The sequence below is a fragment of the Sciurus carolinensis genome, chromosome 2 (assembly GCF_902686445.1).
Source record: "Sciurus carolinensis chromosome 2, mSciCar1.2, whole genome shotgun sequence".
In the NCBI taxonomy this organism is placed as follows: Eukaryota; Metazoa; Chordata; class Mammalia; order Rodentia; family Sciuridae; genus Sciurus; species Sciurus carolinensis.
The window spans coordinates 98,254,278-98,267,065 of NC_062214.1; the positions used below are offsets into that span (position 1 = coordinate 98,254,278).

General features: G+C 40.0%; 1 protein-coding gene across 1 annotated transcript in view; it reads left to right on the forward strand.

The window, feature by feature from the left end:
- Nucleotides 1-2,601: 2,601 nt before the first annotated feature.
- Prtg (protogenin) overlaps nucleotides 2,602-12,788 on the forward strand; it is a 114,541-nt gene continuing 104,354 nt past the window's right edge. Inside the window, exons 1-2 of the mRNA XM_047539281.1 lie at nucleotides 2,602-2,725; nucleotides 4,882-5,184. Coding sequence (XP_047395237.1) covers nucleotides 2,632-2,725; nucleotides 4,882-5,184 — 397 coding nt within the window. The 5' untranslated portion in view covers nucleotides 2,602-2,631. The remainder of the gene's footprint in view (nucleotides 2,726-4,881; nucleotides 5,185-12,788) is intronic.

The following is a 12,788-nucleotide window of genomic DNA, read 5'->3' on the forward strand; positions in this document are numbered from 1 at the left end:
TAAAGCAAGTATAATACATGAAAGAAAATCTAAGTGTCTAAGAAGATAAGTACTGTTATTCAAAGAAGTGTACTATAAGTTCTGAAGCCAACAGGAACAGATGCACAAGTGTAGGGCAAAGTGGTGCACAAGTGTAAACCCAATAACGTGAGAGGCTGGAGTAGGAGAATCAAAAGTTCAAGTCCAGCCTCAGGAGCTTAGGGAGATCCTGTCTCAAAATAAAGAATAAAAAGAATGGGAGGTGTAATTCAGTGGTAGAGACCCCTCTGGGTTCAATTCCCAGTGTGTTGGGGGGTGACTTAAAGGCAGAATTCTGGTTTTCTGTACCCTGTGTTAATGAGTAACCTTGGGTAAATCTCAATTTCTTCAGCTTAAAAATGGAGATTTAAATAACAATATCTCTACTTACCTCACTGGATCATTGTGAGAATCAAACGAATGAGTATATAGTGAAAACTCTGAGTTCCCAGTGGATTTGTACAGTATGGTAATTATCACCAGAGTAAGTCTATTGCTGCCCGCCATGGGACAGTAAATATATACCAGAAAACTTGTTTAATCTCATTATATAAGCTCACTTCATTTTGATGTAATGCAAATATTCTTCCCTAGTGTAACTCATGGTCCAAGCCATCTTACAAGAATCGATTAATTATGATTAATTAAAATGTTAAAGAAAAGACAAAGTGACAGTTAAAAAAAAAGTTCTTCCCCTGCCTCTTAGGGTATCTCTTCCTTCCCCCAGACTTTATTCTTTTGATTTATTCAAGAAAGACAACATAAAAGCATCGTATTAGCAATTCTTTTCCAGGAAATATGAGCACTTAGGGTCAATTGAAAGAGACCTAAGAGAAGGAGGAGCCGAGAGTAGGGAGAAAGGGGGAGAGAAGGAGAGAGAGAGAGAGAGAGAGAGAGAGAGAGAGAGAGAGAGAGAGAGAGGGAGGGAGGAGGGGAGAGAGAAAGAGAAGAATGTCATACAATTTTTAAAAACTACCAACAAATCGACAAATAGTTAAGGGTATCATTTTATGCAAATTTGAATTATCAGATATTTAAAACATCTTTGCAACTGTTTCGTTTTCTTTCCACAATCGTTTTCCTGTTCCATGAACCTTTATTCTGATGCTTAAAAATAGTTCAAGCTCATCTAAATTATAAGAAAGGTTTGGGAGCAATACAGCCAAGAGTTTTGCTGATTTACAAGCCTTGAAACTGAAAATGCTAAATAGATTCTTGTTGTAACAACTTCGGGGGAAGGTAGTGCTGCCATCCCGGCAGATGTTTAAAAACTGTTAATTTTCCCCCTTCTTCATCAGGGAGATCTGCGGAACATGCTAAAGGCAGTTAGCGTGTGCATGCCTTAGTGACAAAAGCTAGATTTCTGTCAGCAGCTCTCATTAAAGCTAGCTTTTAGCCTGTGCCCTCATCATGTGCCACAGATTTAGTTTTGGATTAGCAAATGCTAATCCACATGTAAACGCTCTCTATGATCCACACACATTAAGCAATCTGATTACACTCTTTCAAGTGAATGTTTCAACTCCTCTTGTTATCCTTAATTAATTTTAGGAGCTGTGAACAAATTCACATCACTTGTGTCTTTCCTAGTCAGCCTAACTTCTGACCAGGTAATCTATCAAAGCCTGGTCTCCCACAGCAATCTTAGAGAATCTGGAAATCCCCTGATCTCACCTCAACTCTCAGGACAGGCCTTTTGTGCGCATACTTCTCACAAATTAAAGAACTTGACTAACTTGAGGAAGAGATAATAAAACGTCTCTCCTAAGGGTAATTGTTCATTTCAGGGCACACTTCAGAGGGGTTTTTAAGCTAGAGCTGCATCTGATAGGGTCAGGGAGGATAAGAACGATCCTAGAATGTGGGGGCTTATCGCCCGGAGATGCCTCCAGTTGAGCTGACAAATCTCCGAAGTGGGAAATAGATTTCCCTCCACTGGGCCTCCGCGGGTGAGCGGAGGAGGGGGATGGGCAGGGGCCATCAGGGGAGAAGTCTCCGGCCTTTCCACGTCTCTCAACACCATCCCCCCAACCCCCGCCTCCTCTGGCCCCGAATCCTAAACTAGCCGGCGGGAGAGGGGCCCCGGGGGCTGGCTGGGCTGGAGGCTTGTGGCCTTTGTGGCTCTGTCGTCGACGGTGGCGCAGAGGGGGCGGGGACGCGGGCCGGGACCCTCAGCTGGGGCTTGACCCCCAGGTGCATTGTCCGGCGGGGCCCGCCCCCTCTCCCCGGGGCCGCGACCCGACCGCTCCCGGCCCCGTCCCGGCGTCTCCCTCCGCCGGCCGCGCCGACCTCCCGGTCCCCGGACCAGGGGCCAGATGTAGAAAGTAGTCCCCAGGCCGGCAGTCGCGGCGCTGTCCACTCCGCCGCCCCCGCCCTCTGCAGCCGCCGCCTCACTCCGCCCCCAGGCCGGACTCTCAGGCCCCCCGCCTCGCGCGAGCGGGTGTCCGTGCGCCAGCGTCGCCACCACAGAGCCCAGCCGCGCCACGCCACGCGGGTGCGGGAGCGGGAAGCTGTGTGCGTGCAGCCGCGGCGCGGGGAGCGCCCGGAGGCGGGGGCGGCAGGAGGACAGCGGCTGTGGGGCAGCCGGGGAGCATGCCCGTGCAGCCCTGCTGAATGGCGTCTTCAGTACGACCCCTCGCCCTGCCGTGGCCGCCGGGGATGCCGGTCGGCGCGCTCCTGTTCCTGCTGCTTCTCGGCCCCATTCCAGGTGGGCGCGCTTTCTTCTGCAGTTCCCCACCCCCCCGGACTATGGGGAGGGAACAGGCGCGAGTGGAATGGGAAAAGAGGACACGGGGGGCGTTGGGGAGGGTGGCGGAGTCCTCCGTGGTGGCGCTGACCACCGGCCCCTGCCCTCTCTCTGGGGCTTGTCCAGGGGCGCGGGTTTCCGCAGGCTCTGCGGGGCGCGGGGAGAACTGTGGGAGCCTCTCCCTGCGCACGTCCTCCGCGGCCGAGCTCCCTCGGCTACAGGCTGTAGGGCCTTAGCGGCCGCTGTCCACTCTCGTCCCTTCTCGCGCCATTGTCCCGGCTCCGGCCGCGTCCCCGCCTTCTCGGGCAGCCTGGACTCCGCGCCGCCCGCCCGCCGGGGCCGCCGCGGCCGCACGTGGCTTTATTTATATTGTTTCCTTAGTGGCAGCCTCGCCGCGCAGGGGGCGCCGCGGTTCCGCGCGGCTTCCAGTGTTTGCAGTGGGGTTCCCCCGTGTTTCAGGGCTGTTAAAGGGAATAAGGGGACTCAGCGCCCAGTTTAGCGTCCTAATGCCCCCAGTTTTCCTGGTGCGAGTCCAGCGAGGAGATGGGAAGCCGGAATTGGAAAGAGAAAAGGGTTGAAAGTTGCATGGCCCCGGAGGGGCATAGAGAAATGTACCCGAAGCTGGAAAGGAAAGTGTCTAAATAGGGTTTATTTCCTGAAGTTAGGTATTTGGGGCAGGGCCCGGAGGTGTGTACGGATTTGAGGGTTCCCCCAAGCTCCGGATTAGTCTTGCACAAACTTGGATGAACTCCTTTTTCTCTTTTGCTTCGGTGATGGTTTTCTCAGGGAGATTAAAAAGTGTAGTGGATGAGGAAGGACGCGGAGTGTAGGAGAGAGGTTTTAAGGGGAATGGGTTTTTATTTATTTATTTATAAACGCTGGATTTTAGTTTTTTCTAAAGAAGTTAGTTTCAGTTCGCATGAGAAAAGGATCAAAGTCAGATGTGGCTCAGAAACACAATGGGCTCCTTCCGGAGTGGTCAGCGCAGCGCGAGGCTGTAAGGGTGTCTCGGGTCGCCCTGGGCGTACGTTATAGGGGAAGTCGGGAGCACGGGAGCATGGGGTTTCTGAGGATCTGCCTTGATCAGAAACAGGGAAATCATATCCGAGGATTTGTAATCATGGTTTCAAAATGACCAGGAGAAAGATGAAACGCACACCCCGCCTCCAGCCCCTAACTCGCTATTATCCCCAATCAATATGCAAGACTTTAGCCTGCTCTTTGCTCTGAAAGCAGGAGGTAACAAAGTATTAGTGGTCATCCGATGCTTTATCCTAGCTGGGGCCAGGGGGGATGTGTATGCTGAGGATAAAGCATTTCCTCTGCTCTGATAAAAATGTGTATTGGTTGATTAAGCAATCTCCTATCCCTATTAGACAGTAAGGACCAATTAGTCACGCATTTTTTTCCAACAGTTGGTAGTTCTAAAAAAGTGAAATAAAAGTTTCCTAATCCGATCACCCACTGAGTACAAGCAGCAAGAGTTACCAACTTTTCAAAGTCTATTGTTTGTCCTTTAAATACCTAGCTGGCTCTGCAGAAATTAAGTAAATGGATTTCTTTCAAGAAGAGGAGACAATCCCTGCTGTAAAAGGGCAGATAGAAAAATGCAAACTTGTAATTTGTCACAAAAGATAAACGTTCCTCCCAAAGGAGTAGGTGCCAAGGGTTCCAAAAACACTTCAAGGGACAAGGAAATAAACTTGCTTGTTCACAGAGTTGGAGTTTTGCTAATGATTTCTTGTAAAATTAGACTTTTACGACTTACTCTGTTCAAGATCTTTTTGACAAGCTTGTAAAAGTAGCAAACAGCTTGTGCTCATGAGTTTTCCTGATGATTTTGAAACTCTAGTAAGGAACTTGAGAACAAGATTCTTAAAAGGCATAGAAATTATTGAAATCTTTCCTATACTTTTAGTGTAAATGTTGCAAGGTGATTTCTCAGACTTGTTGAAAAGATTTGCTAAAATTTAGGTTGGTTTATTAAAGTGCTTGTAAGTTAACTAATATAATCAATTAAACTTTGTCTTATACCCTGAGTATGTGTTTTACAATTGTGTGTTAAATGATTTTATACCTATAATTCTGGATATGCCTCTCTCCCTTTTTCCTTATAGGAGTGTGGTGCATTAGCGAACTGTTTTTTATAAAAGAACCACAGGATGTAACTGTCACAAGAAAGGATCCAGTCATTTTAGATTGCCAGGCTCACGGAGAAGTTCCTATTAAGGTCACATGGTTGAAAAATGGAGCAAAAGTGTCTGAAAATAAACGGATCCAGGTTCTTTCTAACGGCTCTTTATACATCAGTGAGGTGGAAGGCAGGAGAGGAGAGCAGTCTGATGAAGGATTTTATCAGTGTTTGGCAATGAACAAATATGGAGCCATTCTTAGTCAAAAAGCTCATCTTACCTTATCAAGTAAGTGTTTAAGTTCTTGGTTGACATTTTTTTGTTATTACATTTTGATTTCTTGCTTTATGAATATACTCATGCTAAAAGTCATACATGAAGAATTTTGGAAATAAAGGCATGTGGGGAAATATGCAAAAAATACATAAACTTGGAAACAGAAGTCATGTTAGGTTTAGAACACAAGTGATATAAAACATGATAGAGGTGACTTTATGTAAATTTCAATTATTCACACTATAAGAAAAGTTGGATGTATAAGTTTGGCCAACACAACAAAAGTTGTTCTAAAATTTCATCTTTTAGAAATTATTAATTAAATAAAAACAATCACAAGTATACCTGCTTTGTAGATGGCCCTTGAGTGCTAAATCTTGCTTATACCCCAATCTTCCATTTCTCTGACTGCTTTTAGATCACCCATGTTGCTTTTTAATTGTAAGGCAGGGCATTGGTCAGTAACTCTCAAGCCTTTGAAGTATTCCTGTTTTCCTGCTGGGAGGGAAAGAGATTAAGGCTATTTCCATATTATGCCTAATGGACTTAAACCAGATCTGCTTATTTTTTCCCCCCAGTTGTCATAAAGTTTGCTGTCTAATGATTTCCTTTGTATTAACCCCATCAGAGCAATCATTTGTCCAGATGATCCATTGCTTGGTGGTTGACCTAGTAACTTGAGTGTAATGATGGGCCCAGGACAGGTAGAGAACTCTGCTTCCACTGAGGTTACTACCTTGTCAGGTGATCAAACATGATTTCAATATTGGAAAATAAAACTATATCTTAAAAATAGTTTTACAGGTATTCTAGTTATGTGATTTTGTTAATCGACAAAAGATCGATTTCGTACTGTACCTATAAAGTGTTTACAAAATGAACAGGAAGAGGGAATTCTTGAGATAAAGGTGCGATTTTTTTGGCAATAGTTTCTTCAAGTTCTACATAATTGAAACAGGCTAGTGGCAGGACTTTCCCAGGTGGATTTAATTGTTGTAGCAACACATGACTATAATTACACTATCCTCTTATTAGTAATTAGTAATATTTCATTTGTGTAATAATGAATGATTGTAGAAAATACATTACAAAAAATGATTTTTATGTTGAAAAATGGCAGAAAATTAAAAATTTCTAAATCTGACCTCATCCCGCTCCTGCCAAAGAAGAATGAAAACCTGAGAGAATTTCTGATAAACTTTTTGTTGTTGTTGTTGCTGTAATCACTGGCTAATAATCATTTTCATTGGGTAATGGTTTTTCTGTACAGTACTATTTACAAGATAGTGCTTTTATGATCAGTTCATTTAAATTTTGTGTAATGTAAAATTGTTCTATAGGATTCTGGTTTTTCCACCTTTGCAGGTTTATGGAATCTTGGGTGTTCATACTCTGGAATTATAACTTGTATTACCTATGAGGGGTAGAGGTTGGAGTTGGGGAGGTGGCTATGGCTGTAAAAGATGAAGCATTTGTCACTATTGCACCTTTCCAGGACCATCTGAGAAGCTTGACAGAATCCCAGGGCTCCCAGATACACCTTTGAAAACACACAGCTTTCTGATTTCATAAATAAAGTCTGAAAGGTATATAATGAGTGTAAAAAGTAAATGTTAGTACTAGGGGCTGGAGATGTATCTGTCTAGTAGTTCATGTACTTAGCATGCATGAGGCCCTGAGTTCAATACCCAGCATTAAAAAAAAAAAAAAAAAAAGAATTAGTACTAGCTTCTTAAATATCTTTAGATTTCTGTCTTTATAAAATTATCCCTAATAATAATTAGATGCAAATCATTTCAACGGGTGTTATGGTAAAGTACATTTCATATTGTAAGTACCAAAAACTTTTCCATTGAAACTGTTAAAATAGCAGAGCAAATGATCATTGCTCTGTTATTTTATCCAACTGTAATCAGTTAGGGACTGTATTCTTCAGATGCACATATTTTATTTAACCTTGAGGACATGTTTTGCTAGGAAAATCCAGTCAGTATGGTGAATTTAAAATGTAGAGTGGATTTAGATTTTTCTTTAGAAATGTTAAATTTCTTAGCCTGAATTATCAAAGTTAGTTCTGGGCTGGGGTTGTAGCTCAGTGGTAGAGCACTTGCCTAGCATGTGTGAGGCACTGGGTTCAATTCTGAGTACCACATATAAATAAATAAATAAAAACAAAGGTCTATTGACAACCATAAAACATTCTTTAAAAAATTAGTTCTGATTTCTAAAGATGTTATCTGGAGTAGCCAGACAGAGAATAGACATTAAGTGAACATTCTGATTTTGTTTTTGATTTTTGAGCTAGTTCTCCCAGTTATTGATAACAGCAGGGTACAAATATATTCTTTTTATTTGCTTAGAGATTTTGTAAGCAAACATATCTTTTGGTTCAGAAATATAGTAGTACAGTACCTGAAATCTAAAGCTTTAATTTGTGCAAGTTTTAGATTTTAACACACAGGCAATCAAGTCTTAGTTTCTAAACTTAGGAACTAGAAGCTGAAAGTTGCACTCTAGGCAAGAATTCCATTATTCATGTGTAAATTAGGAATTCACAGGGTTAAAAGGTTAGAAACTGGCCAGGATGAGGTTTACCCTTGTGATAAAGAGCAGATGACCCTCATTCATTGGCCAAAGCTTTCATGTAGCTCTTCTGCAAAGTTAGTTATTGCCATGAATTGTTCTTGAGGAATGCAGAAATTCAAATGTGAACAGGCCTTTCCTTAAGTGTCTCTATGGAGCCTTATCTCCCAAGCACATCAGAGCAGGACTGCAGGGACAAGGTTCTTCCCCAAAGGCCTGGAGGCTTTGCTTTCCTGTTGTTCATCCAAGCACAAAAGAATTCATCTAACTTAGCTTTGCCAAGACATCCCATTCTTAAAGGAAAATATAGGGTTAAAGTAATATTTAGCTTTTTTTTTTTAAAAAAAGGTAATCTTTTATTGATATCCATTTTAGCTGTTTTTCATGTAATTAGAAGGGAGTGACGGAGATTTCTAGTTGTATACAATAGTAAACAGAAAATCAAACCATTTCCTATAGATTTTAATTTCTAAATTTAGCATTAAATTTTAACTTTGTGTATACTGTCTTCATTATATAAGTATTTTAGGAATTAAAAAACAAGGGAATTGATGTTTCTTCTATTCTTTAATGTTGAAATAAGATAAATTTCATAGAAAAGCATTAGTGTGGTAAAAGAGTCTCACATTTCAACAAGTTTAAATTAAGATAAGAGATTTGAGAGAAGTAAAGGAGGAGGCGGGTTGTGTTCTGTGATGTGTAAAAGACTGGCTGTAAGCTAGTGATAGAACAGGAAGCTTGTTGTTTATTTCCTTTCCATAAAAGGTGGAAGTTGAAGTCCTAGAGAGAAAGAGAACATAAAGCTGGCCTATATCTCTTAGGTTTTTCATGACTGTTCACTTGGGCATAAAATAATGTTTGATGTGAGCATTTATAGCTTGAAAGCATAAAAATCATTATAACTTTTTTTTTCGTTCAAAATTTTGAGATTAATTCTGGCATCAGTAAAGTTATTTAAGAGTACATTGCAATAACTTTAAGTAGCAAATGTCATTTCCTTAGGGTATAGATTGTTTTTCATGAGTAAAATATATCTGCTTAAATTAAGATGAAATTTAAGGTGTTTTTGTGGGATTAGTGAACAACTGTCCTGTGGATATGGTTTTATATCTTTTTTAAAATATTATTTTTAGTTATCAATGGACCTTTATTTTATTTATTTACATGTGGTGCTGAGAATTGAACCCAGTGCCTCACTGTAGTGCTAGGCAAGCACTGTACAACTGAGCCACAACCCCAGCCCTTCGGTTGTCTATCTTAAAAAGTCATGTATTAATTATAGTCCAGGGTAAATGTGGCTTAGTGGTAGAGCTCTTGCCTATGATGTGTGAGGCCTTGGGTTCTATCATCACTAGTGGAAAAAAAAAAAAAGTAGTACAAAGTCGATTTTTAAAGTGAAGTTAAGGGACTGAAGTTGTGGCTCACTGGTAGAACCCTTGCCTAGTGTATGTGAGGCACTGGGTTCGATTCTCAGCACTGCATATAAATAAATGAATAAAATAAATGTCCATCAACCCCTAAAAAAATTTTTTTAAAGTGAAGTTGAAATATATGAAAACATTTTAAAAACTATGTTTTTAAAAAGGTGGGGAATGGTATATTGAAAAGGGAGTCTTAGGAAGTATGAGATGATAGCCTGGGTTTTACTAATGATCATGGACCCAAAAAGTAAAATTTTGCTATACTGTCACTATTTTATTGACATTTGTAGATGCTGTAAGGATAGTCTCTTACCTGTGTGCATGCTTCTCCAAGTCAAGCTGATAGCAGTTACATGCCCTAATTGAACAGTGCTAATGCATAAGCTAAAGTTGTTGGGTTTTGGAAAAATAAGACAGAATTCAGATATTCAGAAAGATCAATCTGCCAACACTATATATAAAGTTCTGTTGATGCCTTCTGGGATAAAGAAAAATCACCTTAAAAAGAGACAACATGGTTCAAAAGCATGTTTTAACTTAAAAATGACCACCTTGCATAAGTGAAATCAGGGAATTAAAATTGAGCTTAATTCTACAGAGTTTACTATGACACTTGGTTTTGAAAGTCTATTTAAAATCTGTCAGTTGCCTGATTATCTCTGGATAATGGAACCAGTTTTTCCCACTTTTTCCTTGATTTGTGAGGATTATTTCTCATTTTCAGAGACCTATAAAATTATCTAAATATCTATTTATATATTGAACAAATATATATATATAATACATATATATTATTATAATATATAAGCACATATATGTATGTGTGTAAATCTATGCAAAGCAGGATCCAGTAAGGGATGGAATCACATTTTTCTCTGAGTATGTAATTTATTTTTTGTTGTTGTTATGATTTTTAATGGAATTTTGAAAGGTACTTGGTATACCCATTCTGTCCACTATCTCTGATGATTCTAAAGAAAGGGTCTCACTCTTAGGAGCTGTTTGCACAGGGATTTGTTGTCATTGCTCCCATATTTAACAGCTGGTCCTATTGATGAAGTCCAGAGCAATTTAAAAGAATAGCAAAAAACAAATCTTTTAAGCAGGGCTTTAGGTTAAAGGAGTATTTCAGTTAATAAAATGCATTTGAGGTTACTTTTTTGAAAACCATGATTTTTTTTATACTCCATTTTTGAGAGGTGATCTTTATCTCATAAACAAGTTTGCTTAGTTTAATTACTTCCAGCTTTTAAACTGATAATGATTATATGAAAACTGAGGTTGAGTCAAGTGTTTTGTTGAAGATCCTACTTGAATTTTAGAAACAACTTTGATTATTGAGATGTTTTAAAAGAAATCCTAAAAACTACCCCAAACTAAGTTTTCATTGTCAGTCAAGTCTGTTTTAATACTTTTAAAAGTTTATACTGTGCACTTTTAAACTCATCACTGAAATTTTGGTACATAAGAAAGGAAGAGGAAGTTATAATCACTGAAGCAGCACTTGCAGTTGCTCCCTGACATGGTGCTTTGCATAGAGTGAACCTATAGAAGATAGTCGGCAATGGTGATGTACAAAATAGGTAGAAATGTACCAAATTACTTTTCAGCAGCTGTAATTGTGAAGCCAAGTGAACTTCTGTAGGGATATGTGTGCAGAGGATGAAGGTATCATCCTTACAAAAGTCTCTGACACTAATCTGACAAATTCTTTCCTGACTTTTGCAATTTTTTTTTTTTTTTTTTTTTGTAAAGCCTCTGGTTCTTAGAAACTGCATTTGATGAGCCTTTAAAAGCCAAATTCTTATAGACTGAACAGAAGGCATGAATTAAAAATGTTTGTTTTTTCAGTTTCTAAAGGGTTTACCCTTCCCTTGTGTTTGGATATATATTTTGGATAGCTTTTGCATTTGTAGTAGCTAGGTTAATCAAGAGACTGTTGGAGAATGCAGTCATTGTTCAGGGTTCTGGTTTCAGATATGTATCTTCACTGGGTTTAGTCCTTAGGACTTATTGAAGGGAAATTTTCTTTTTAAACCTTTATGCAACTTTAGTAAATCCCTGCCTACCTAGAATGGTGTAACAGTTCTTTTTTATTTCATGGTGCTCCTTTATGCTGCTTTATACAAATGACTTTAAATAGATCATTCTTTTGGAATAAAACTCAAAAATAGCCCTTTTATTGGTTTTTAACCTTCAGTACTGCTTAGAACGAGGTAGGTCTCAGGGACTTATCTTTTACTTTCCCAATATGTACCTACCAGTAAAATAATAAAGAGGTGTTTGGGCTGTGGACTGCATTTCTAAGGGTTTCTCAACCTTGGCATGCTTGGCATTTTGGGTCCCATGTGCTATATGATGTGTAGCAGCATTGCTGGCTTCTGTCCACTCGCTATCCCTTCCAGTTTTGACAACCAAAAAATCCCTACTGGGAGGCAAAGACACCCCTGGCTGGGAACCACTGATATTTCTGAAGGTAGTAGGAAACTGAGTGATGCTGGCTAGGGCTGTTAGAACTTTAACTAGTTGTTTCTGTCTTGTCTTTGGTATCTGACCTGTGATAGTCTTCTCCCCCCCACCCCCACCCCTGCCGTTTGGTATTTAATAGCAGTGCTAAATTTTTTTTTCTTATTTATTCACTTATTTATTTATTTTTGATGGGGTTCTTTTTTTTTTTGTCTCATCTTTTTTGGAACTGGGGATTGAACCCAGAGCTTTACGAATGCAAATGGAAACTCTTCTTTAAGTATTATGAAGGAAGCTTACTTTTAAAAAATAGATTCAAGTCATTGCCTAAGTTTCTCTTTCCCTTTTTCACACACAGTACTGTTCAGGTTTCATTCTTCTGTAGGCCTGTTCACTTTTATTTCAGTATTTTAAATTTTATTTGATATCCAGTCAGAGAGTAAATAAAAATTTTATTTAACCTTGTTTGCTCAGCACCTTTGTTTCTTTACTGGGGATCAAACCCCAGGACCTGCTTGCACATGCTAAGTAGCAAGCACCCTACCACTGAAATATACCCCCAAAGTTTTTGTTTTGTTTTGCACCTTTTATTTTTTTAATGTGAGTGATGGATGTTGTAGTTGGAAAGATAGGAACAATTTCCTTGTGTTGTAAATGTTAAGTAGAGTTATTTGTGGAGGAAAGGAAACTGATCTCAGAAGCTTACAGCATAGCATTTGCTTGTAGTAGGTGATGGGTAGCTGAATGATTAACAAATCTTTTCAACTAATTCAGCAGTACCCTCAACTCTTGTTGTGGGCAGAAGCAGTTAACTTCCTGCAGATGATGATGTAGAAATGGTAGCATATTGAGAGGGTATCAAGCATGGATGAAGCAACCAGAGTTAGACATTATAGTCCACTAACCAGTACATAGCAAGTTGCAGGTAAAAGTTCAGGTGGTTATTTCTGAAGTACTCGTTTTAGATTGCTTAGTGGTGGGTAGGGATTTCAGTCTGCATCTTTCTCAAGACATCCTTTTTGTGTGTACTGTAGTGTTGGTTAGCTATTCATGCTAGGAAAAGTTATGACTGTTGCTACATGCAGTTGGTTGCTGTAGAGGCCAGTGACCGCTGACCACTGGTGGCCCAGGAGACAAGTAGAAATA